The sequence below is a fragment of the Homarus americanus genome, unplaced genomic scaffold (assembly GCF_018991925.1).
Source record: "Homarus americanus isolate GMGI-L3 unplaced genomic scaffold, GMGI_Hamer_2.0 scaffold33468, whole genome shotgun sequence".
Lineage (NCBI taxonomy): Eukaryota > Metazoa > Arthropoda > Malacostraca > Decapoda > Nephropidae > Homarus > Homarus americanus.
In genome coordinates this window covers 10,394,970-10,418,162 of record NW_024714177.1, presented here as the reverse complement: position 1 = coordinate 10,418,162, position 23,193 = coordinate 10,394,970, and the positions used below count along the sequence as shown (strand labels likewise).

The 23,193-nt window shown below is 37.1% G+C and overlaps 2 protein-coding genes across 2 annotated transcripts in view; one reads left to right on the top strand and one right to left on the bottom strand.

Moving 5' to 3' along the window:
- Positions 1 to 23,193, bottom strand: part of LOC121876157 (leucine-rich repeat serine/threonine-protein kinase 1-like) — a 227,373-nt gene that overhangs the window by 151,866 nt on the left and 52,314 nt on the right. The window contains exons 2-6 of the mRNA XM_042381100.1: positions 8,313 to 8,472; positions 2,713 to 2,857; positions 1,715 to 1,851; positions 1,303 to 1,456; positions 675 to 951 (exon numbers count right to left, since the gene is read on the bottom strand). Coding sequence (XP_042237034.1) covers positions 675 to 951; positions 1,303 to 1,456; positions 1,715 to 1,851; positions 2,713 to 2,857; positions 8,313 to 8,472 — 873 coding nt within the window. The remainder of the gene's footprint in view (positions 1 to 674; positions 952 to 1,302; positions 1,457 to 1,714; positions 1,852 to 2,712; positions 2,858 to 8,312; positions 8,473 to 23,193) is intronic.
- On the top strand, positions 17,624 to 21,208 carry LOC121878227 (PHD finger-like domain-containing protein 5A). Its single transcript, XM_042384319.1, has 2 exons — positions 17,624 to 17,930; positions 20,941 to 21,208. Exons 1-2 carry the CDS (start codon positions 17,738 to 17,740, stop codon positions 21,078 to 21,080), a joined length of 333 nt encoding a protein of 110 aa, XP_042240253.1. The 5' UTR covers positions 17,624 to 17,737; the 3' UTR covers positions 21,081 to 21,208.

The window sequence follows — 23,193 nt, the reverse complement described above, 5'->3', positions numbered from 1 at the left end:
AGACATGTCTGATTTTCAACCCAGAGAGTTCTGTTCCATATTTTTTTTCATTGTTGATGTGATATTCTTTTAATAACCTTGTTATACACTTAAAGACCTTAATTGTTGAAGTGCAGTAATAACATAACAACTGATTTTCTTTAAACAGTTCAGATAAGAGGTGTTATCCCCCCCCCCCCTCCCTGCCCCTTATATTCGCTTTTCTCGGACTTTCGCATTTTTTGGACTGGGGTATGCCCCAATTAGTCCAATTTATCAAGGTTCTACTGTGGCTAAATTTACATACCCAGTACTCCATTCCACACTATAAACTTTTTTTTTTTTTAATGAAAGTAAAAGAGTCAGAGAACTTTTTGTAAAGTACACCAGAAACCTTTTTTCCAATACTGTACTGCAATAGGTATATAGTATTAGAGAGCTGCTTGTAACTGAGTACTGTATCAAATAAATAATCTGATATACATAGGCAAAATCTTGTTAAAAAATTTGTATAAAATGTGAGGCAGTATGAAAGCATATCAAATGATGAACAAACAATTACTTATAAACACTGAAACATACTACAGGTATGCTAAATGAGTTTTTCACATAGTACATTAATTAGATTGCATTGCCCTAGAGAAACAATTAGATTTGTTTGTAAGCTAAACAATTAGATTTGTTTGTAAGCTCACCTGTATTGCTATTACAGTACATGTCGATGTCAAGTGGTGAAATCATGTTATCTTTTTGGTTGCTCTCTGTTCTAACAAGATTCAACTTTGACATCAGGGCTTGAATGCCCCCAGAAATACGGTGTTTAGTTGGGCTGGCCACCTCATCACTCTTCTCTGCTAGATCTGTATTTGAATTGATACTCGTTTTTGTGTTTTCTCTGCTACTTGATTTGGAGTCATTACTACTAGTGTCCTGTTCTTTTTGATGTCTTTCCTTCTCTAGTTCTTCTTTAGTCTGAAATTGTTTTTAAATAGATAAAATATAAAGTATGCTAAAATGTGCATGCTTTTTCTTCTTTCAATCCTACAAACCTTATCCCACAAAAGCATAGGTAGCCTAGAGTCATAAGCAATACAGACCCTCCTTCAATCACTGACATTAATACTATCTAGCTGATATAAAAAATATCCCACTGCAAAACGACAAATGCAGTACCATAATGTAGTCCATGAATATCTAACTAAACAGTATTACAAACTATTACTAAAATATATAAACCTAATATAAATTTTATAAATAACCAATAAATTATGAATATTTGAGACCAAATTAACCATAAACCTTTAGAACTTACTATATACTTACCTTCACTTTAATTCCTTGCACTCTGTGCTTGAGGAGAAGATCAACCAGCTTTTGATTCCCAACATAACATGCCAGGTACAATGCACTCTGTCCAGTTACATCCTTCATATTCATATCAAAAGCCATATCATACTCATACTGCCCTGTCTTGTCCCTGCATACAAGCAAAACATAATTATACTTACAAATAAATGTAATCAATCTTACATGCAAAGCATTAATCATATATTGTATACAGTAGTCTCACAACTTATTTCTCCTTGCAATATTGAAAGAAATCTGTTTTGTGATTTTTCCAAGTTTAGTCATAATATTTAATTAGTTAACAATCTTACTTCTTATAAAACTTTTGAGATAAACTGATTTTAAAATCAAGGCATAATAAAAAATTTTAAATAAAAAAATTACTGACCAATATTTCCGGAGAGAATCATCTGGATAAGGGAACTTGAGTAGCAGTTCTAAGACAGCTGCATGACCATTGATGATGCAGGCATGTAGTGGTAGCCATCGCTCTACAGTAGACACACTCACCAAGGCTGGGAATTTCTGGAAATTCATATAATCAGCTTAAATACATGCCAGTAAATACATAAATAAATTAGGTTTTAAAATAAGGCATCACAACATCATACATACAGTACAGTACACACATACACATACTACCTGTACTGTATTTGATACTAGACCATTATTTATCATTATTATTACACACACACATAAGGGGTGAGGCTTATGGGCCAGGTTAGCATGGAAATACTATAGTTAGGCTTTGACGAGTGTTACCGGTGGCTGTGGAATCTAAACCCCACTTGCCCATAAGCCTTCAGGCTTATCAACCGCGGATTTGCGAACCACAGGGTTTTCCAGAAACCTAACCTCCGCGATTGGCGATGGGCTACTGAATGAGATCAAATAACTTTCTTTACCACTGAAATTTATGAAAATACGTATCATCATACTCATAAGATCCACACACAAAAAAATATTATTCTCAGTCTGCCCATAACTTTACATTTCAGGTTGTAAGGAAGGTATAAAAAGGGAATGATGACTGTTTTTCATAATACTGTACATATATACTAAATTATCAAACATCTGAAATTTGTCACCTGAATTAAAATTTAAAAGAAAATACAGTATGCTAAGTTACCCTAAAATACTAATACTGTACAAGAAAATATTAATCTATAAGATTTCAACCCAATAATTTTAATATTTTTTTTTAACTTTACTACAAAAAGTTAAAGTTACAAAATTAAAATCCTACACTATATTCAACACTATACAGTACTGTACAGTACAGTACAGTACAGTACAGTACAGTATAGTACAGTACCTCCTCCCATATTACTTTATTTACTTCATATTCTTTATCCCTGGTTAGACTCTATTTACTGTACTACTCACTTTCAGCAGCATTTCAGCTATATCCCTGCGACCATAATAGCAAGCAATATAGAGTGGCGAGTATTTTGTGACAGGGTGGATCCTGCCATCTGCCCCGTGGTCCAGAAGTAGTCGCACCATCTCCCGCTGACCCTCCTCACAGGCCCTAGTGAAGTATGCATCATAAACAATCAACATTCTTAATTCTTTAATAGAGGAAGTAAAAAAAAATATTTTTCATTATGTACAGTACAGTGAGTGGGTGTGATACCTTGTACATTATAATTTAAATATTTACACTACTAGAAACTGTAACTTAAGTTACTAATCAGTCTTATACTCTTTATTACAAAAATATTGACCCAAAATAGTCTCATTCTTGATCAGTTTTTTAGATAAGGCTTGTCACTCTTATTAGTACCACTACAGTTCTACTCCGAATACTAATTCCCCTACTTTTCTGGGAAATACAAGTACAGTGAACCCTCACTTTACGCGGTTAATTCAACCCACAGGGTACTGCGGAAAGTGAGAAACGCGTAAAGTGAACAACATAACATATGGGATTAATTAAAATAGAGACCGGGCTGACCCCCAAACTCCACTTTTTCAGACACAATACGTACCTACGTTGTATTAAAAATAACTTCTTAATTTTATGATGGTATGCACACACAATTAATAATTAAGAGAAATATCAATATTATTAGGTTTTTTAACACTTACATTAGTGGAAAAGATGGCTGGGCACACGGGGATGGGGGGTTGGTTCCGAGGCAGAGGGCAGATTAATGGCCCTCACCTGTATCACTTGTATCAATTGTATCACTATCCACCACAGAGGCTTGCAGGGCCTCTTTGTCAAACCCCTCAAAGTCCATATAAGTCCATATCCTCACTATAATTATCACTATCACTGACTTGTGCGCACCCTGTTCGCGCCGCTTACACAACATGGCAGATGGCAGGAGAGGGCGGGAGAGATGGCAGGAGGTTTGGATCCAAAAATGGCGCGGCTCGCCAGCCGCTCTCCGCGTAAAGGGGTACACGCACCGCGGAATGTGAGCATTCTGGTTTCGGCAGGGTACCGCGTAAAAGTGGAAACGCGGAATGTGGGACCGCGTAAAGGGCGGGTTGACTGTATTTCAAATACAGTACCATAAAACACTTAAAAGCATTCAATTAGACTACTGGTACTTTGAAAGTATTCAAATACGTGGAAAATGTAAAGTTCAAAGAAGTAGATACAGTAAGTCCTCATTGAACGTTAATCCTTTGAACGAATCCACACTATAACGAAAGCAAGTTTTTACTACACATTTGAAGATTAACGAAAGAATGTTCTACTACAGTATTATGAGAGGTAAGTCAACCCCACCTTTCTGCTTTCTCACCACCAGCTGCACGATCACCACCATCACCACCACAACCTCTATTATCACCACCTAAATCATAATTTCACATTCCTCCCACCCACCCACTGCATTACACTGACATTCTGCCTCTCTCTCATTCTACTATGGCTGTCATTTCTCACATTTCCATATTCCCACAAACAAAAATTGACAACTCTGTTAATGTACCTTTATGTTTTAAACGTTTTGTTATTTTTATCTTCAGTATTTTGATATGTTGCAATTATTTTGTCACAGATCTTAGTACAGTACAGTATATTAATCTATCACAGAGCTTAGTACATCCTCCTCTTATTACATTAATTTATATGTGAAAATAGTTTCGATAAACGTGATCCACCTAACGAAAGCGTTTTAGTGGAACCTAACCCTTTAGTTCAATGGAGACTTACTGTTTAGGGAAATCAATTGTGAAAAAGATTTTGAGGTAACGATAAGTAGGGACCAAGAACCTAGACAGCAATATATTCATATCTTGGAGTATTGGTAACAGAAACAGTAATGGTACTGTATGTGAGACCACAAAATTTGGATTATACGGTTCAGTTTTGGTCACTATGCTATAGGGGTGATGTGATGGCAGAGCCGGCTCTAGCTTCTGAGGGGCCCTGCGCAAGATAACGGTTGGACCCCTCCCCAATCCTTAGATAACCCTCCCAGCACACGCATGCACGCACACACACACACCTCTAATATATTTAATGGGAAAAAGGGGCACAAATTTTGAATGTGCGGCAATCTGTAGGTCACCACTGATGATGTCACCACTTGTCAAGGCAAGTGCTTCCACGGCTGAACCAGGCATTCACAGCACGTATTGATTCAAACTCCATCCACTGTGATCCTCTCCCCCAGCTACTTGGAAGGTGTCTAACTTCTATGTAGGCCACTTACTCTACAGAAGCAGCGACACCCACAACCGGCTCGCCTGTGACAGCTACAGCTACACCCATGGTTACAACCACTCACAGCAATGTTACACCAGTGACTTGATTGTAAATCTCCAACTGCCTCACATACACCCAGTTATTAAATTTATGGTCTTGCCTTTATAAAGAGATTTTTCTAAACTTGAAAACAGATTTGGACTAATATGAGATTCAGAAATAGAAGTGCATTTTTGTCGCTGAGTTTCTTTATGCTTTTTATTGTTGGTCATTTCATCACCACAAAAGTACTGCATAATTTAACAGTGTATCCTTTGTGCTCAATCCTTTGTGATAAACCATCAGGAATTAAGTTACCTCTCTGACCCTGTGTTTTCTTTGCTACCATACTACTGTACCATCTACCAGTGTCTCTTCAAACCCCTTATCACTCCTACAATCAAAATGAAAATTCTTGGTGTGTTCCAGCTGCTTGAGAGCAGATGTCATACACCTTTGATTGCAGTTGTTTACTCGTCAGATTAATTAAAAAAAGAATATTATACCTGCACCACACAATGAGTGAAACCACAAATTTGAACTTGGAAATGCCCTGTGCAAGAGCTTCTGCACCAGTACAGGTTGTACCTCTCTAGTCCGGCAACCTCGGGACTTGACCGGTGCCGGACCATGGAAATTGCCGGACCATGGAAATTCACCCTTTTCCTGGATAGATAGTGACTTGTGCTTATGCCTGGAAGCACTAGCACCACTTTCTCTGCATCATGGTCTCTTTGAAGACATATTGAAGGGTTAAATGTCGTATAGTAGCTTCTCAAATTTCGCGAGTTTTTAATTCTTAACGTATTTTATTGGAACACACACAAAAAATAAATAAATAAAAATTTTGACGGCGGAAACTTGAATTTCGACGGGTTTGAACGGCCCGCCAACGTGCAGACGACGTGCATAATCGTGTAAACAGCGTCATTTCTCTTATGTACAAAAGATTCATTATTGTTTATTACTGAATGTCTTTTTTATTGAATTAATGTTACGTGTGCAAAATGAGCAATACAATTCATTAATAATATGTAGAATATTAAAACACATGAGGAAATGACACAGCATTGTATTCGTTGATTACAAAACCAGTGACTGACTGGTTCTACATATAAAACTGAAGAAAATAAGACCTTGGTTGTAGCTGTAGTAAAATTAATATGGTTGTTTTAAGTAATGTTATTTAATGTTAATAAACGGAACAATAGAAGTATAAATGTGATAAAGAAAAAAGAGATACGCAATATGTAAGTGCGCGGTAACTATATCTCATTACACATAAGAATATGAAAAATACTTATTTACTGCTCATATATACTGAAGGGTTAAATGTTGTACTCTGTATAGACAAGCAGAGAGAGAGAGAACTGCCGGATGTAATTTCCTTTGACTTTTTTAATGTTAACCCACCCTTGCATAGGTCACTGACCCACATTAGGGCCTGAGGACATTTAATACTCCTGTAATAATAATAATAATAATATATATAATAATAATATATATAATAATAATTGAAAGTAAAAAAAAAAAACTGCCTATCTACCTATTGGACAAACTAAAATCGTTCCGGACCACGGGAGTTTCCGGACCACAGAATGCCGGACTAGAGAGGTACAATCTGTATGTGCAAACTGTCAGATGATCCTTTGAGGGTAAAGTAGTATCATTGGATATTTCAATTAGTGCATCAAAGACTTTTTCAAACTCATAGTGAAGAGGCTTTAGGTTATCAATTCTACTCCCTTGTTTCACTCAATAGTTTCACCCCACCTGGTTCTTGTGTTCTGAGTTTACCTGGCAATACTTGAGGAAGGCTGTTTAAGGTGATTGTGATTGGTGGATCTATTTGGCGTATTGTATCAGGATAATTATTAAACAACCAAGGTAGAATTTTATAATCATAAACTATTCATTGTTATTTAGGTCATGAGAAGTTTCCAATTTTTTATTTGTCATGAAGAAAATTACAGGTATATTAATGACTTCAACTAACTACAACTACTGAGATTCTCACATCAAATTTTCTTTGTTATTGAAACAAATATATGAACATTGGAAACTTCTCATGATCTAAAATATTGATGAATAGTTTATTATTATAAAAATGTTACCTTTGGTTTGTTTAATAATTATCCTGACAGCAATACAGCCAAAAATAGATCCACCAATCACAATCACCTTTACGTACAGCCTTCCTTTACCAAGTATTGCCAGGTAAAATTGTAACACAAGATCCAGGGTGGGGTCGGTGTATCTTTGGCTGACTGTACCTGGTACCCCTTATGTCAATTCTAAATTTGCTGTACAAGTATTTATCAATAAACCATTAAATATTATTATTATTACCCTGTATTACTGTATTATTAGGTCACAATGAATAATCTTTTGGAGGCTTTGGAGGCAATCAATCTCACTGGCACCTGTGTTGCACTGTCAGAAGACACTGAAAGCGACAGTAAAGGATACTCACGTGATACAAAATCTTCTTGTATAATAAAGGGAGTTCGGACTCAACCGCAGGAATAGAGCTTTGTTAGTTACATGGCAGAATTATGGGATTTAAATAATTTTTGGTCTAATCTTTATGATTATGAATACTAATACTTATTGAAGAATTTTATTATACGTTATTGTTTTTGTTGTGTAACTTAAGTCAATGCAATTTCAAATTTTTCTGTAAATTGCAAGATTTGATACTGAAATCATATTGTAGTGTTTGCACCCTAGGAGACTGCTGAAGGTGGTAGCATTGGCATTGCATTCAGAAAAGGATGATAAAGTTTTTTCCAGGCATTAGGAACAATGAGTGTAGGAGCAGACTAAGAAAACTGAGTTTACATTCTCTTAAGAGACATAGTGAGGGGCAATATGATTGAAATGTATAAATGGAAGATGGGGTCAAATAAGGGTGATATAACTAAGGTACTGAAACTTGAAATTCTGAACCAAACATGCAGCAATGGTTTTAAATAAGAAAAATTTAGATTAAGAAGAGAATTAGCTAAACTTTGGCTCAGAAATAGAGTCGTGGATGAGTGAAACAAGTTACCATACACCATCATGAATATGAAGTTGTTTTGAAGTTATTGGGAAGCTTCAAATGTAGGTTTGACAGATATATTAGTTATGTGGGTTGGGGTTTAAACAAGGTTTTAATATGGGCCAATAGGCCTACTGGAGTTTCCTTCATTCATCTTTTTAGAAGGTGAGTAGGTCACTGAAAACTGTAATTACATTAACCCAACTCATTTTCTTCAAAAATATCTGAAAGCCATACTTAAAGAGCAGTGTGTTGGATCCATTAGGTGCAGAATTGATGATGATCTGTGCTTCAGCGCCCAAGTCGCGCAAAATGGCTTTGGCCGCGGACACATCTCCCCGGCTGCAGGATTCACGCAGAGCTGAGTGTAGTTCTTGGCGGGCAAGTTCTCGTGCATCTGGGAATATAAGGGCATCTCAGAACTGGAAGATATTCATTTTATACACAAAACCACATAAAATATGGCATGCACTCACAGCAGTACACATCCACTACCAATCTGAGACAAAGTTACTAAAAATATTTGATAAACTTTATCTCTTGAATGTTCGAAAAGCACTTGCCAAATTTGACAAACTATCCCATTTTCAAAATCAAACAAAGTTTACTCATAAAAAATTACAAAACAAAATCAAAATGAAAATGGATAATAGACCATTAAGTATTTTGAATGAACTAAAAGAAAAATCATAGATAAAATTCACTATGTGTCTTTAAAGTTTCTGCCTAAATTTAAAAAAATATATACTGTATCTTACATTTTCCATAGTTTATCCACAATTAAAATTTCAAGAAATCGTAAACAAATGACAATCAGTCCATCATTGTGAATAAGATAAATGTACAGAATTTAATATACATAATCCCTTAACTGCCCTTTAAGATATATATATATTTTTTTTAATATTTCTTCCAATTTGCACACAATATTGTTCACAAAAAGCTTGGCCTGGCAGACAAATAGATTTAAGGAAACCTAGCCAATAAAATATATCTTTCTTATTTTAAAAGTTGAATCATCAGCATCAACATTTTATGGCCATTACTGTTAACAGGGCAGTATGTACTGTAGTGTGCATTTTGGATGCACGTAGTGTGTTTGAGAGAAATATGAAATACAGTATGAACAACGCAGTCAACCAAAACCAAAACATCGATTAAGAATTGAGGAATGTTAGGTTAGGCTAGGTTGTAATTACATTAAGTCCTCGCTTAACGCTGTCCCACTTAAAGTTGTTTCGGTACTACGTCGCTGAACTTTAGAGACCAAAAATTTGTTTAACATCCCGGTGGTCCAATACTACGCTGTTTTGCGCCGTCACGGATTACTTTCTATGGCACATCACCCTTTTGTCTGGCCCCACTACGCCTCTCGGACTCGGTGCGCCCTCACTAGCGGAACGTCACAGCATCCCCGTACGACGCCAAGCCAGTCTCTATTACGACTTCACATCATTCGTGTGTGGTTAAGTGCTTTTGCTCTAAAACTGTACTCTAACCATTAGAAATGGTTTCCAAGCGCCCATCAAGTGCTACTGATGCCAGTGTAATGAAGAGGCAACATAAGACCATTATACTATTGCTACAAAAATGGATGTATTAACCCTATTTGAAAAAGGGGAACATACTGTGGACATAGCCACTGTGCTGGGTCTAACCCCCACAACAGTGTGTACTATCCGGACCAACGCTGACAAGATTAAGGTTGGTGGTTCTTCTCTGAGTGTTTTAGACGACTCATACTAGAAGCACTGTGATAGAGAAGGTGGAAAAGATGCTGGCAATGTGGATGGAGGACCAGAATCAACGCAATGCCCTTGTGAGCTTTACGGTTATCCAGCATAAGGCCAGATCCTTGTTTGACGACATGAAGGAAACAGAGGGTGAAGGATCGAAGGAAGAGACCTTTATGGCCAGCCGAGGCTGGTTTCTAACGATTTAAGTGTCGGTATAACTTCCACAACATAAAGATGACTGGTGAAGCTGCCAGTTCAGATATCGTTGCTGCCGAGACATTCCCTCCAACAACGGAGGAGGAGCAAGCAGCGGCGGAGGAACCCCAGTCAGAAAAGGAGGAGGAGGCAGCCAAGAGAATCTCAGTGACTCACCACCCTCCTCCTCCACTCCCACCCTCCTCCTTCGCTCCATTACCCACCACTCATCTGATCTACCACCTCCCCCCCATCGGTGAGTACCAATACAAACTTAGTACTGTAGTTCTATACAGTAATATTTTCTTTAGAAATGGCAATGATTTTCTGTATTTGTAACTTTTTTCATGGGGCAAAGGGAGGCTGGGGAACGTAACTCCAGTATTTCACTTGTTTTATGGGGAAAATTGATCCGTTTAACGTTGTTTCAATATAATGTCGCGTTTTCAGGAACGTAACCCCGACGTAAAGAGAGGACGCCCTGTACCAACAACATGAGAAGAAATTATGGTATGGTATGTATATAACAGTACAATTTTGAACTAGTATAACTAACGTTATGCAAAAAATACTGCCCTGTGCTGTTCTTCCAATTAAATGATGTATGAACAACATTATAAGTGGTTGTGCTTACTTTAAACTTGAGTATAATAGTGTAAAATTTACAGCTGTTTTCAATTAGATTGCTTAGCCTATTTAAATGCTTATGGTCTGTATTTACTGCATAATATCTTCAAATGCCATCATGAAGAAAAGACCCTAAAACCTGGTAAAGGAGCTATAAATATACAGTACAGTATTGTTATGAGATATTGTCCAGCTAAGTTTGTTTCATTACTTATTGAGGAAATCACATACAGGTACTGTATTGTATTTTGTTCTGTTGCATGTTTTTTTTTTCTTTCGTTAAAGAGAAATCACTGCTAATGAGCAAAACGTCGAAATTGTTAAAGTAATGATATGTCTGATGCTTTTACATACAGTATAATGAATACATATTTTTATTTAATTGGTATTTTTTCACTACTTATCAGTTTACCGCCTGCTCAAGGAAACTGTACAGCCTACAAAAAAAAAACATAATATTCCTATGTATTTAATCTCATTTGAAAAATCTTGGTTACTTATAATATTTGAAATACTTTACTTTACTTCAAGTATCAAGCTGACACTCGAGGACAACCGCCTTCCTCGACAGACAGAAACATACTGAGGGGTGTGATGCGGACGCATCGCCCACATGCAACATTTATCCAACATCCCTGGGTCGCAGGATGCCCCTGCTTTTGTCCCCTGTAGCACAGATCTGGTGTTGCAAGGACATCACCCACGATTTCACGCATCATGTAAACGGGGCTTTGACCAAAGGTTCCCAAACACGGTCGCGCAAGATGCATCATAAGGGCTAGCATAGAGGTAATGGGGTCGATGGGGTTGTTTAGAGCTACTAGGGTCGCTGGAGTCACCTGGGTCTTGCTGTGGCCACTTGTGATTTATTTTTTTAGTCCAGGTGTCAAGGACTGAAGGACGTGGCCAACAGGTGCTGTCTTGTTAAGTAAGGATTATAAATGGTCAAGGGATTAATCCAGTTACTCTCCTTATGTCAGGTCAGGTTTGTCCTGATGGCACATTTTGCAACAGAAGTTCCACACTCCTTCCATAGAGCTGTTCTCAGCCTAGTTCACGCCACTTCCCACAGATGCAGACAGAAAATGGCAGCAAATTTCAATGATAGATTTCCTGATTTGGTTACCGTGTCTTTTGATTTTGTTCATTTTCCATTCAAGATGGATGTTAAACAATGTGGCTCTTTTATGCTCGAAATGGCATAATTACAGTCTGTAAACAAGGCAAAGGTAAATTTTGACATCAATAATGGCATGGGAAAGTTTTGGATTACAATTATACCCCAAAAACTGACGTCCCAATAACAGTCGATTACATAGGGGAAATACCCAACAAGTTTCACTGATACCTCAGAGATCTGACGATCAGGAGAGGATTGGCAGAGCTGTTCTGAATTTACGGGTGGTGGCGTGATGCAATTTCTTGCCACGAGAGGGCTCTGCGCGGCTCTCTCTGACTGTTTTATTTTATTATTTCTGACTTCATGTGTTATGCAATCATGCCTAAATGCCCCAGTGAAAGTTCCTCTTGTGTGGGCGATGCTGAGGGTTTGCACAATGGATTGAAGAAGTAAAACAAGGATTTTACTGTATTTTTATTAACGGGATCTCAATAATATTGAGTAGTTGGTGTAATCATGATTATATTGTAGTGGCTTACTCTTGTAGGAATTCGTGTTATAACGTTGTCTAGCACTCAGGATGGATGGAAACTCTAAGGTGGTTTTCTTGTATAATATAAGTTATATGATAGACAGTCTGGTGCTGGAGGTGCCGTGTGGTGAGGAGCTGCTCAGTAGAGACGTTCGGTGAGTAGCGTGTTGAAGGAGGTAAATGTGCAGGAACTTCGTTAGAGAAGATGTTGCCTGTTGCTGGCCTCCTGGTTGAATGAATGCTGACAGCGTGGAGCTTACTGGAGGAGGTGTTGCTTGTTCAAGAAGAGAGACCAGAATGAGAAAGCTGGTTGGTGAGGAAGCTCAGAGAAGGACAGCTGGTGGGTCGCCATGCTCGCTGGCGGAGCGAGGACCGCCAGGCAGGCGAGGAGAAGCGAGGGCTGCCAGGCAGCGCGGAGGAGGAGGTGTTGCGTGTTGTAGAAGAGAGGCTAGAATGAATCTCAATGGAGAGACAGAGCTTATATACCCAGCAGCCGCGAGTCCTCTATGAGTCATGTTGGGAAAACCCGAGAAAGTCGCCGGTCTTTTGGTTCGGTTGCTAGGATACGGTGACATTGGAATGCGGATACGCAGTTGTAGGGGAGAAGTCCACTACACTCTCACTACAACCGCTCCGCTGTCCTCTCCTCAGCCAATCAGCAGTGAGTTCCATAACACAGCCTCCGCTCCTGAAGCGCTCGCTGATTGGCCACTTGCCATCCTCAGCCAATCAGCAGCAGAATTCCAGACAGAGCTTCTGCCCCGGTGACGCTGGTTGATTAGCCAGCTGCCACCTTCGCTTCAGCCAACCAGCGGCGCCTTTCATCTCGCACCTTCAGTAGCCAGAATCGCATTAATACCTTTTCTGTCTCACCGAGAAGGACATTCTACTCCAAGCTCTCAAACTGACAAGAACTCCACAACACACCAACTCCCCAACATCTTACTGCACTGTATATATAATATAATGAAGAAACGCTATTGTGAGTTTCCTTTCTCACCTCCATCCTGAGTGCGAGATTTCCTTTATGTACAATACAGTCTCGTTCAAGATTCTTCGAACACTGCTGGAGACGGTTCCATGACAAAACTTCAACGGGGTTGTCATTTGTCAACACTAACCTAACCTAACCTAAACATAAAGGTGTTTTATTTTATATATGAGACTGGGGTTTTGTCCGTTGGGGTTTTATCTGGTCACCGCTGGAAACAGCTGGCAACTCAAGGCCGTTTGTTTACTGTAGTAGATAGTAAAAAATTATGAATAAATGTAAAAGTGATCGATGATTGGTCACCTAGTTCCCCGTTGCTTAATTAATGGTTGGGCTTCGTTATTTCATATTACAGTAAAACCTCGATTAACCGACCACATATGGGGGGAAGGGGCCGACGGATAATCCAAAAGGTCGTTAATAGTACATAAAGTCTACGGAAATAAAACATACATTTTCAAAGTACCTTTCCCTAACCTTCCTCATTTAAGTCCCTTTATTAATTTTTGTTCATTTGCCATTCATATTTCAATAGAATTTGCTTTAAAAAATTAACCACTTTAGTTAATAAATATGAACCAGCACAGAAACCGTGAATAAAAAATGGAAAAGTCAAAGAACATGTTGTTGATCTGACTTTCTTCCTCATTTACACACAATTGCAGGGTCTCAATTGTTTCTCTTACTATGACAACACAACATACATACAGGTACATTGTTTCTCACTCTTGTTTTTTTTTTTTCATTTTGCATTTCTTTATGGTTCTTTATTATTATTATTATTATTATTATTATTATTATTATTATTATTATTATTATTATTATTATTATTACATTATCGCCCCCAGGCCCTGATGTGGGTCAGTGACCTGCCTGCGGCTAATCCCGTGTAAAAATTTAGGGGTTCGGGATTGACGGTTAATCCGAAAGTCAGTTAATCGAGGGTCGGTTAATCAAGGTTTTACTGTATATTATGCTACGTACTACAGTAAACAATGGCTCGAATCGCTGGAGACAGCTGGCAAAGCTGTCTCCAGCAGTGTTCGAAGAATCTTGAACGAGACTGTACGCGTGTATGTGGTCCTAAGAAAGAGAAAATTGACACATAAGAAAGAGAACTTTAACTACTGCGCCACATACACTACACTAAATGTTGCGCAATATTCGTCAGTCTGTGTCAGGAGGCCAACTGGGAAACATGTCGGGTTCTACAAAAAGGAGGACCGGAGGTTCATCTTGTAATGTATAGCTACATCTGGAGCTCCTGTGCTGTGAAGATGTCATTATTATCAATGCCCATAGTTATACTAATTTATTTGATCATTGATCATAGGAAATTATTAATTTGATATTGTAGTGGATTCCTCCCCTACAAACGCCGTTTGTCGCTGAGTAGCCGACTCTTTTCGAATTCCCCAGCCTACGCCTCCAGCGCCGCCTGACGGAGTAGGGGTCAACTATCAACCCACGCCTACCCCCGCCTTATAAGACCTCAACACCGCCGTGACCGCCCTCTTACTACCTACAGCCACCAGCAAGCAACACCTCCGCTCCTGCCTGGCGGCCCTCGCTCCCGCCGGCGACCCATGCTGGTCCTCTGAGCACCCTCACCAACCAGCTCTCTCTACATCACGCTTGTAACCATGCTGCCTTCCCAGCACCAAGTTGCATTGTACATCCAATACAATATGTATACAGAGAGCACATTGTGAGTTTCCTTTCTCCATCCCATCCTGAGTGTGAACCAATATCCCGTACCCCACAATATTGTGTGCAATACCTCTACATTTCCATAATGTTTGCATTCTCAAAATATTTTTTATTTAAGCAATATTTCCCGGCGTGTCAGAATTGTCCACAACAAAGCAAAAACACTGCGCAATAGTGCTACTGACTACTGGCATTGCGTTCCTTTCAATGAAATAAAAAAAATTACATTTCCGAGAATTGATGTTAAACCTGCTACTGAATATAGGAAAAATCAATGTTTTAATAATATTTAGAAGTCATAACATATGAAAGAGTTGAACCACAATTTAAACAAAACACTACCTGTTTCTATCGCCTTAAGATGAACAGTGAATATTCCACAAAAAAACCCACAGGCAAGTAATTAGGAACACATATAATTAAAAACCATTAACCTTTTAACCATTACAGAGTTAACTAATGATAAATAACAACCACATATAATCTTGTAATCCCGTATTACAAGTTAAACGAGATATTGTATTACAGAGTTCAAAAATAGTGAAGAAACAGGGTAGAATCAGACCCTCGAAGTCACAATCAAACAGTTGATCATCCTCTGACATGAAAGAGTGGGACACCAACGACAGGTATATCAGAATGCCCAGTGTGGAGCACGGTGGGGACCCTCAAGATGGCACTGACGTTACAAAACTGACACTCGCACTCTTAGCCATCTGGCATCACCGCTAGGAACAACCTTTTAACAATTGTGTGCTGATCGCGTTATTATCAGCCTAGCACCTTTATCTTTCTCACGTATCTACAATATTGGCCCCAAGTAGATTACAACACCAGTAAGTCGTGCACCTACAGTAACGTACCTACGTCTTGATTGCTTATTACAATTACGTTTTGGGTCTACATGTTCAGTAACTTTCGAAAAATGGAAATAAGTATTTTCATAGCAATATAATCTTACTGAATCCCCCTTTAAAATTGCAATAAAAGAATGAGAAAGAAGGACCAAGGCAATAGGATAAACTTTAAGAAACTGCCAAACTTTCATGAACGCCTTGAACAAAATATTGCACCATCAAAATTCTGTTAATTTTAGTGTAAAAAGGCTAAAACAAGACATTTTCAAATATTGGTAAATTGTGTTCCTGTGCACTAACAATTACAGTATTTATTTAAGTCTCGTTAAAGAGTCTTCAAACACTGTTGGAGACAGCTGGAAACTCAAGGCCGTTTGTTTACTTTAGTACGTGGTAAATATTATGAATGAATGTAAGTGATCGGTGATTGGTTACTTAGTTCTCCGTTGCTTAATTAATGGTTGGGCTGTGTTGTTTCGTATTATATTATACTACGTACTATAGTACACAAAACGGCTTAAGTTGCCAGCTGTGTTCGAAGAATCTTGAACGAGACTACATAAATCTTTAAGCACATAATTTTATTCTGTACAGCACTAAAAATCTAAGTTTGATACATCTTCAACAAGCTTACAATATTAATACAACTCTCATGTAAAAAATGAAATACATACAATTACCAAGTAAATTTGAATTAAGTAAAGTAGTAATATAGCATCAATAACATATCAGAGGCAACTGTTACTAATTTTGCTTGTTATACAGACTGAAAACGCGAGTTTTCTCTTCTTGATTTCACTACATTTGCCGTCTAATTTTATGTGGTCATTTAATTTGTAACGGCCTTTTGATGCCGAGTTGACTTCACTGATGCCAAGTTCTATTTATGGTATCCGCAATTCACAATTACAGTATATTAAAAAATCTTTGTTACGTTCCTCTGAATATTCAATATTTTCTCTCATTTAATATATAATGATACATATAATATTGGTATTTAAAAATATGGAGGTTACTTTCATTGACTATAGTCAAGCCTATACCTCAATCAGTGGTCCCTAATCTGCATTTCGCAGCCATATTATGGAGCTCGCAAGGGTTTATAAGAAAATTGTGAATTATTAGGGATTTTTTGTAAGCATGAAATTAATTATATATTTAATAACTTGATACAACTTTATAATTTGAGAGAGAGGAATTTCGCGTTTGTCCCGAGTCTGTCATTTACACCAGACCGGGTCCAGAGGGAGAGTAAAAACTATGTAAGTGGTAAACTGCAAATATAGATCCAAAGTTTTGGTGCCCTCCACTTCATTTACAATACATGTAGTCCTGAGTATACACAAGAGTTGGGGCCACTGCCCTAAATGAACCCATGTTAAGGCACTGGTGTATGTGTTAAAAAAAAAAAAAGTAGCCATTAAAATACATCTCACAATAAAGCATTGGTAACATACTAATTCCATAAACTTACATAAGCATTATGATAAAACTGAATGGAATATCATAATACCTAATTGCTTATAAAATGAATGTTACAGTACTTTCGTTATTTTCATTTCTCGTTTTAATTGTTTAACAAATATTAATTCTAAAATTCTCGCCTAATTCATATAATGATGTTTATCAAATACAGTACTACTACTACTAATACTAATAATAACAAAAAAAATAATAAAAGTTCTAAAACATTGCTGGTCTACTTGGCTAAATTTAAGTGTGGCGGGTGTGCGCGCGCTGGGCCCCGCGCCCGGCTGGTGTGGATCAGCGGCACTGACGGCAGACGCTGCTCACACCACAACAAACGTTCCGCGAGGACGCTACATGCCGGGAGCAATAACACTCGCCGGTCAAAATAAACGTTAATTAACCGCTCAACAGCAACAAAAATACTATGGCGAAACATCATCCTGATCTTATCTTCTGTAGAAAGCAGCCAGGAGTTGCTATCGGACGTCTGTGTGAGAAATGCGACGGCAAGTGTGTGATCTGTGACTCTTACGTGAGGCCCTGTACTCTGGTGAGGATATGTGACGAGTGCAACTACGGCTCTTACCAGGGTCGGTGTGTCATCTGTGGAGGGCCAGGTGGGTGCTCTCTTGGAGTGTACTATCGATTATACTAGAGGCCATTTGCGCTGCTATACGTGATTATCGACTTTTATGTGCAAATAAAAGCTGTTTATACCTTTATCAAACAAACTTGAAGATCAACTCAAATCCCATATTTTCAGTGATATTTGTAAGATGGATAAAATATTGGTAATGGTGAGCAGATGGCTAAGACCAGGAGTTGTTCGATTTCGTTCATTTTTTCTACATGTTCTTTGGATGATAGTAAGTAATGAAAACATGATCACTTTTTATAATTTCTGAGAACAGCACTACCACCAGGAGTTGTTTGATTTCATTATTTTATCACATTCTTATCATTATACTAAGTATTTTAAAAGAGGTGACAACTTTTTATTTTAATTTATATATTTTTTATATGCAGCAGTGGATATTTTGCCGTGACCGCTAAGTTCCTACTAACACTATTTTACTGTGAGTGTGCTCTGATTGGCCAATCGTCCATTACCAACAAACTTTGCAAGAAAGATATGTGACCGTAAGTCTGGCCTGGCGGCATTTGGCATTTAATTTGCCGTGAGTCGATTATTGTGTAGCTATAAACGTACCTAGCCAGGAGTTCGATTTTGTTCATTTTTCCCACATATTATAAAAGAGGCGACATTTACTAGAACCTGACCTAACCAACCAAAGAAACCTACCTAACCTCAACCCCCACCCTCATCATATTAAACAGAAAGTACTTAGCTAATGAGAGTGCACTGATGGTAAAACAGCGTTAGAGGACACGGCAAAATATCCGATACTTTTTTATATTTTTCAATCTACAATCATAAATCACCTGTAGTGGACAGGGCATAAAGGATGAGGGGAATTGCAGGGCAAAACACGGTGAAAAAATGATCACATGTCACTAAAATTATGTCTTTACATGCTTTGTATGTGAATCAATTAATAACTTGCCATAAATACTACTACAAAAAGTCTTTTAAGTCCGCATGTGTTGTAGTTTGTACGGTATTATTTTAGTTTCCATCATCTGGGGGATCTTAGAAATTAGGTTAGGTTAGATATCCACACTATGTTTTTCCAATGGTTTTTGATGTGTTGTGAACGATATGGACCTTCATATCTGCCGGGAATCAAATAGTTTGAATATCTAAATACAGGGATGACCAAAACTAAAATTTTACCATCTGTACTTTGTTGACATCCAACCTGCTCGATCCGAGCATACTCTCACGTCCACTAAAACAGTAAAATTTACACCATGGCGCAGTAAAGTTGCTTTCTGTTTAATATGGCGGTGGGGAGTTCAGGGAGTGGAGCCTCCTCCCTAGGAAGTTATATTGTAACATAAAAACCTCTGATTGGGGTTTAGTGTGTTTTTAAATGTTTACCTTCTGTCAGGTTATTTTTCATTGTACATACATTAAAAGTATACTTTAGGTATAATGAGCAGTACTCATACATCTACATTATCTATTTTGGCCAATAATCACTGTAAGAGCTATGTATTTTACTTAATGTATATACTGTATAGCTAGCTATACGTTATTAAATATACAATGTGCTGCACACTACAATAGCTACATTGGGAAGGTGTTTAGTTACCTACAGTAGACCAGTGGAAAATAAAATTATCTAGCTGATTAAACAAATTATTTCATGGTGATTCAATATGAAGTTTCACAAGATATACTGTATTTATTTAGAAAATCATGCACTTTTATAGTTGACAAAATACTGTTACAAGGACTTAAGTTTTCAGAGCGCACAAATTACATATAAATACAATAATTGTAATGTTTGTAATATTAAAGGTTATTTATTAGTGTTTTACTTTACAACAATAATGACAAATAGTAATAATTAGTTATAAAAATATACGCATGTTTGATGAAACAATTGCACCATGTTCAGTTGTGTTTGTGATGTAAACAACTACAGTACAGTACCGCACTGGTAGGTGATCGTGGAGTTATAGTACTGTACTCCTGTTTCTTTGTGTAACTGGTATTTTCCATGACATTCGTACCATATACTGCAGCCTATAAGTCGACTTCTGATTTTATTTATTTTTTCCCCAAACTAAAGGGTCGTCTTATACAATATGTATAAAACTTCAACTTTTAAGTACATTATGGTTATAACATTAACTTACCAATAGGTATCAGTCACTCGGTACTGGGTTACAACCTTATTTCCAGCACTCACAAACATGGTTTACCTAACTAGCATTTTTTCCAGAAGGGTAACTGTTACTGAAGCCTTCTGGAAAAATGCTGCAATTAAAAAATTGTTGTGATAGTGAAATTAAGTTGCAACAGTACAGAGTGACTTAAATTCGGTGAGAACACTAACGTTAGAATAAGCTCAATAACAGTTGCCCTCCTAAAAAAAACAAATGGCAGAACTGTTAAAAAGTAAATGTTGGCAAGTTTAGCTGATACCGAGGATGTAGCTTTCAAATTGCAGTTTAGGGGTCGACTTACCTGCCAGGTATAGGCTCAGATCAACAATTTCAGTTGAAATAATTGAGGTTGACTTATAAGCTGCAATATATGGTATACTGTACTGTATTTGTCAGTTAATAAATAATCTGTGCTGCCTTCTTCTTGCACTTATCTTTGGGTTTTGACATTATGGTCATAGAGTCAGTTATCCTTATGTATGTCTCAGGAATACACCCCTAGAATTGTGAAACATAATGGATTTCCAAAATACCCTGCCTCTATTTGAAATTAAATCTCCCAACAACCAATTACAAAATAATATATTTAACCATGGCTAGCTCATAAAACATCTGCAGTATAATGTTTGTATTTTTTTTAATTATTGTCTAATTAATTATGTGGCGAGTGTTACAAATTCATTAGCTGATACTAATACTGTATTACTTGCATGAATTCAGTACTTTATGATTGCTACTGATGGTTGTTATACTGAATGGAAAGAAATTGACTTAATATTTTCCTTTTCAACAAATGTAACAAAAGTTAATCATATTTATTTCTTTTCACAGGTGTGTCAGATGCTTATTACTGCAAAGAATGTACAGTTTTGGAGAAAGACCGTGATGGATGCCCAAAGATCGTAAACTTGGGATCATCAAAGACAGATTTGTTCTATGAAAGGAAGAAATATGGATTCAAGAAAAGATGACTTGGCTATTTAAATTGGAGTAATTGTGATTGTGCATGGCATGATTGGAGAGTATGTGCAGTAATGGTCAGCTTTATACTGATATGTTTTAAATAAAAAAAAATATAAAATTAAACACTGTAGTACAATTATTGCATTTTTTAAACCTAGGTTAAACAAGTATATAATTAATCTTAAAATATGCAGCCTATGCTCAGGTTAAATTTGGTTTGGGTATGTGAGACTTCTACAAACTTCAACAACATTCAGATTGACATGGTACAATGATATACTGTACTGTATATATAATGATTAGAGGTTATCTGTTATGAGTTATCATGAAAATGGTTTCAAACTGCATATTTTGATATATGATAACAAATGGATATCACACTTTGAACTATTGCAAATTAATCAGCGTTATCTTTTTTTTTACATTACTGTACATGGGAATTAATACAGTATTCCTTTAAAGCTTTAGCTCCCTCAGAAACTAACGGCTTGCCATGGAAAATAAATACAATAAATCTGAGGCTGTGTGCCAGGGATCAAGTGGAGTCAACACTACAGGACAGACAGAGAACCAGATTTCCCAGGTCATAAGATGCACATTATAATTAGCAACATATATGTATATACAGTCGACCCTCATTAATTCGGACTAATAGGGGGGGAAGGGTGTCCGTTTTAGCCGATTGTCCGAATTAACCGATTTAGGGGTTAAATTGCATTATATTTCAAAGTCATTGTTTTCGTCACGATTTTATCCCACTTTCCACTGTATCGTCGTAATTTCAGCAAAATATTACATTTCCATGAATGTATTATATCAAGCACAGTATGAATAGAATACCATTGTAATATAACAGTATTTTAACCGAAAACTACTAAAAACGAATAACATCTCAAGAACATCGGAAGCTTAGGTAAAGTCTTTTGTTTTCATCATGTATTTTATCCTATTTTACATTGAACTACATCACGTTTCAGAAATTACTATTTATTTCCAAGAATATATTCATTCAGGGCAGTTTAGGTAAAATATCGTGTGATGTAACAGTTTTTAACTGAAAACGATTGAAAAACCGTACCCTCTAGCCCTGTTCAAGGAGAGGACTGGGGCTGTTTGGTGCTGCAGACGATGACAGAAAATATTTGGATGAATTTTAATGAAAATATTCAGAAATATGGTATCGTAGTATTTATTCAAGTCAATTAGGATAGAATATTATTGTAATACAACAGTTTTTAACTGAAAACCAATCAGAGGCGATTACGGTAACAGCTTTTGAACGAAAGAAAGCGAAAGTCATTGTTTTCGTCCGATTTATCCACTTTCCACTGTAAAACGTCGTCATTTCAGCAAAAATATTACATTTCCGTGAATGCATTATATCAAGCACAGTATGAATAGAATACCATTGTAATATAACAGTATTTTAACCAAAACTATTAAAAAACAGTAACTTCTCTTGAACATCGGAAGCTTAGGTAAAATCTTTTGTTTTTGTCATGTATTTTATCCTATTTTACATTAAAATACATCACGTTTCAGCAAAACTACTATTTATTTCGAGAATATATTCATTCAGGCGCAGTTTAGGTAAAATATATCGTGTGATAACAGTTTTTAACTGCAAACGATTCGAAAAACACATTTACCCTCTAGCCCTGTTCAAGGAGAGGACTGGGAGAAGCTGTTTGGTGCTGCAGACGATGACAAGGAAAATGATTTGGATGAATTTTAATGAAAATATTCAGAAATAAGGTATCGTAGTATTTATTCAAGTCAATTAGGATAGGATATTAATGTAATACAACAGTTTTTTAACTGAAAACGATTCGAAAAACACGTGTACCGTGTAGCTGATACTCAACAGCTGGTGGTGCATCATGTGTCGTTGTAAACAATAGGAGGTTGAAGTAGATTACCGGGTATTATATTAAGTGTGAAATATCAAAAAGGTTTTTTTCAGTATTTTTGTAGATCAATGAGAACTGTGATACGTATATGATATGATAAGTTAGCCTGTGCTAAGAACTTCAACATAGACTACTGAAAACATGTTGTAAGGTAATTTAGCCTATTGTAAGTTGGTGAGCTTCATTTGCTGAAGGAACTGCACAACTTTTC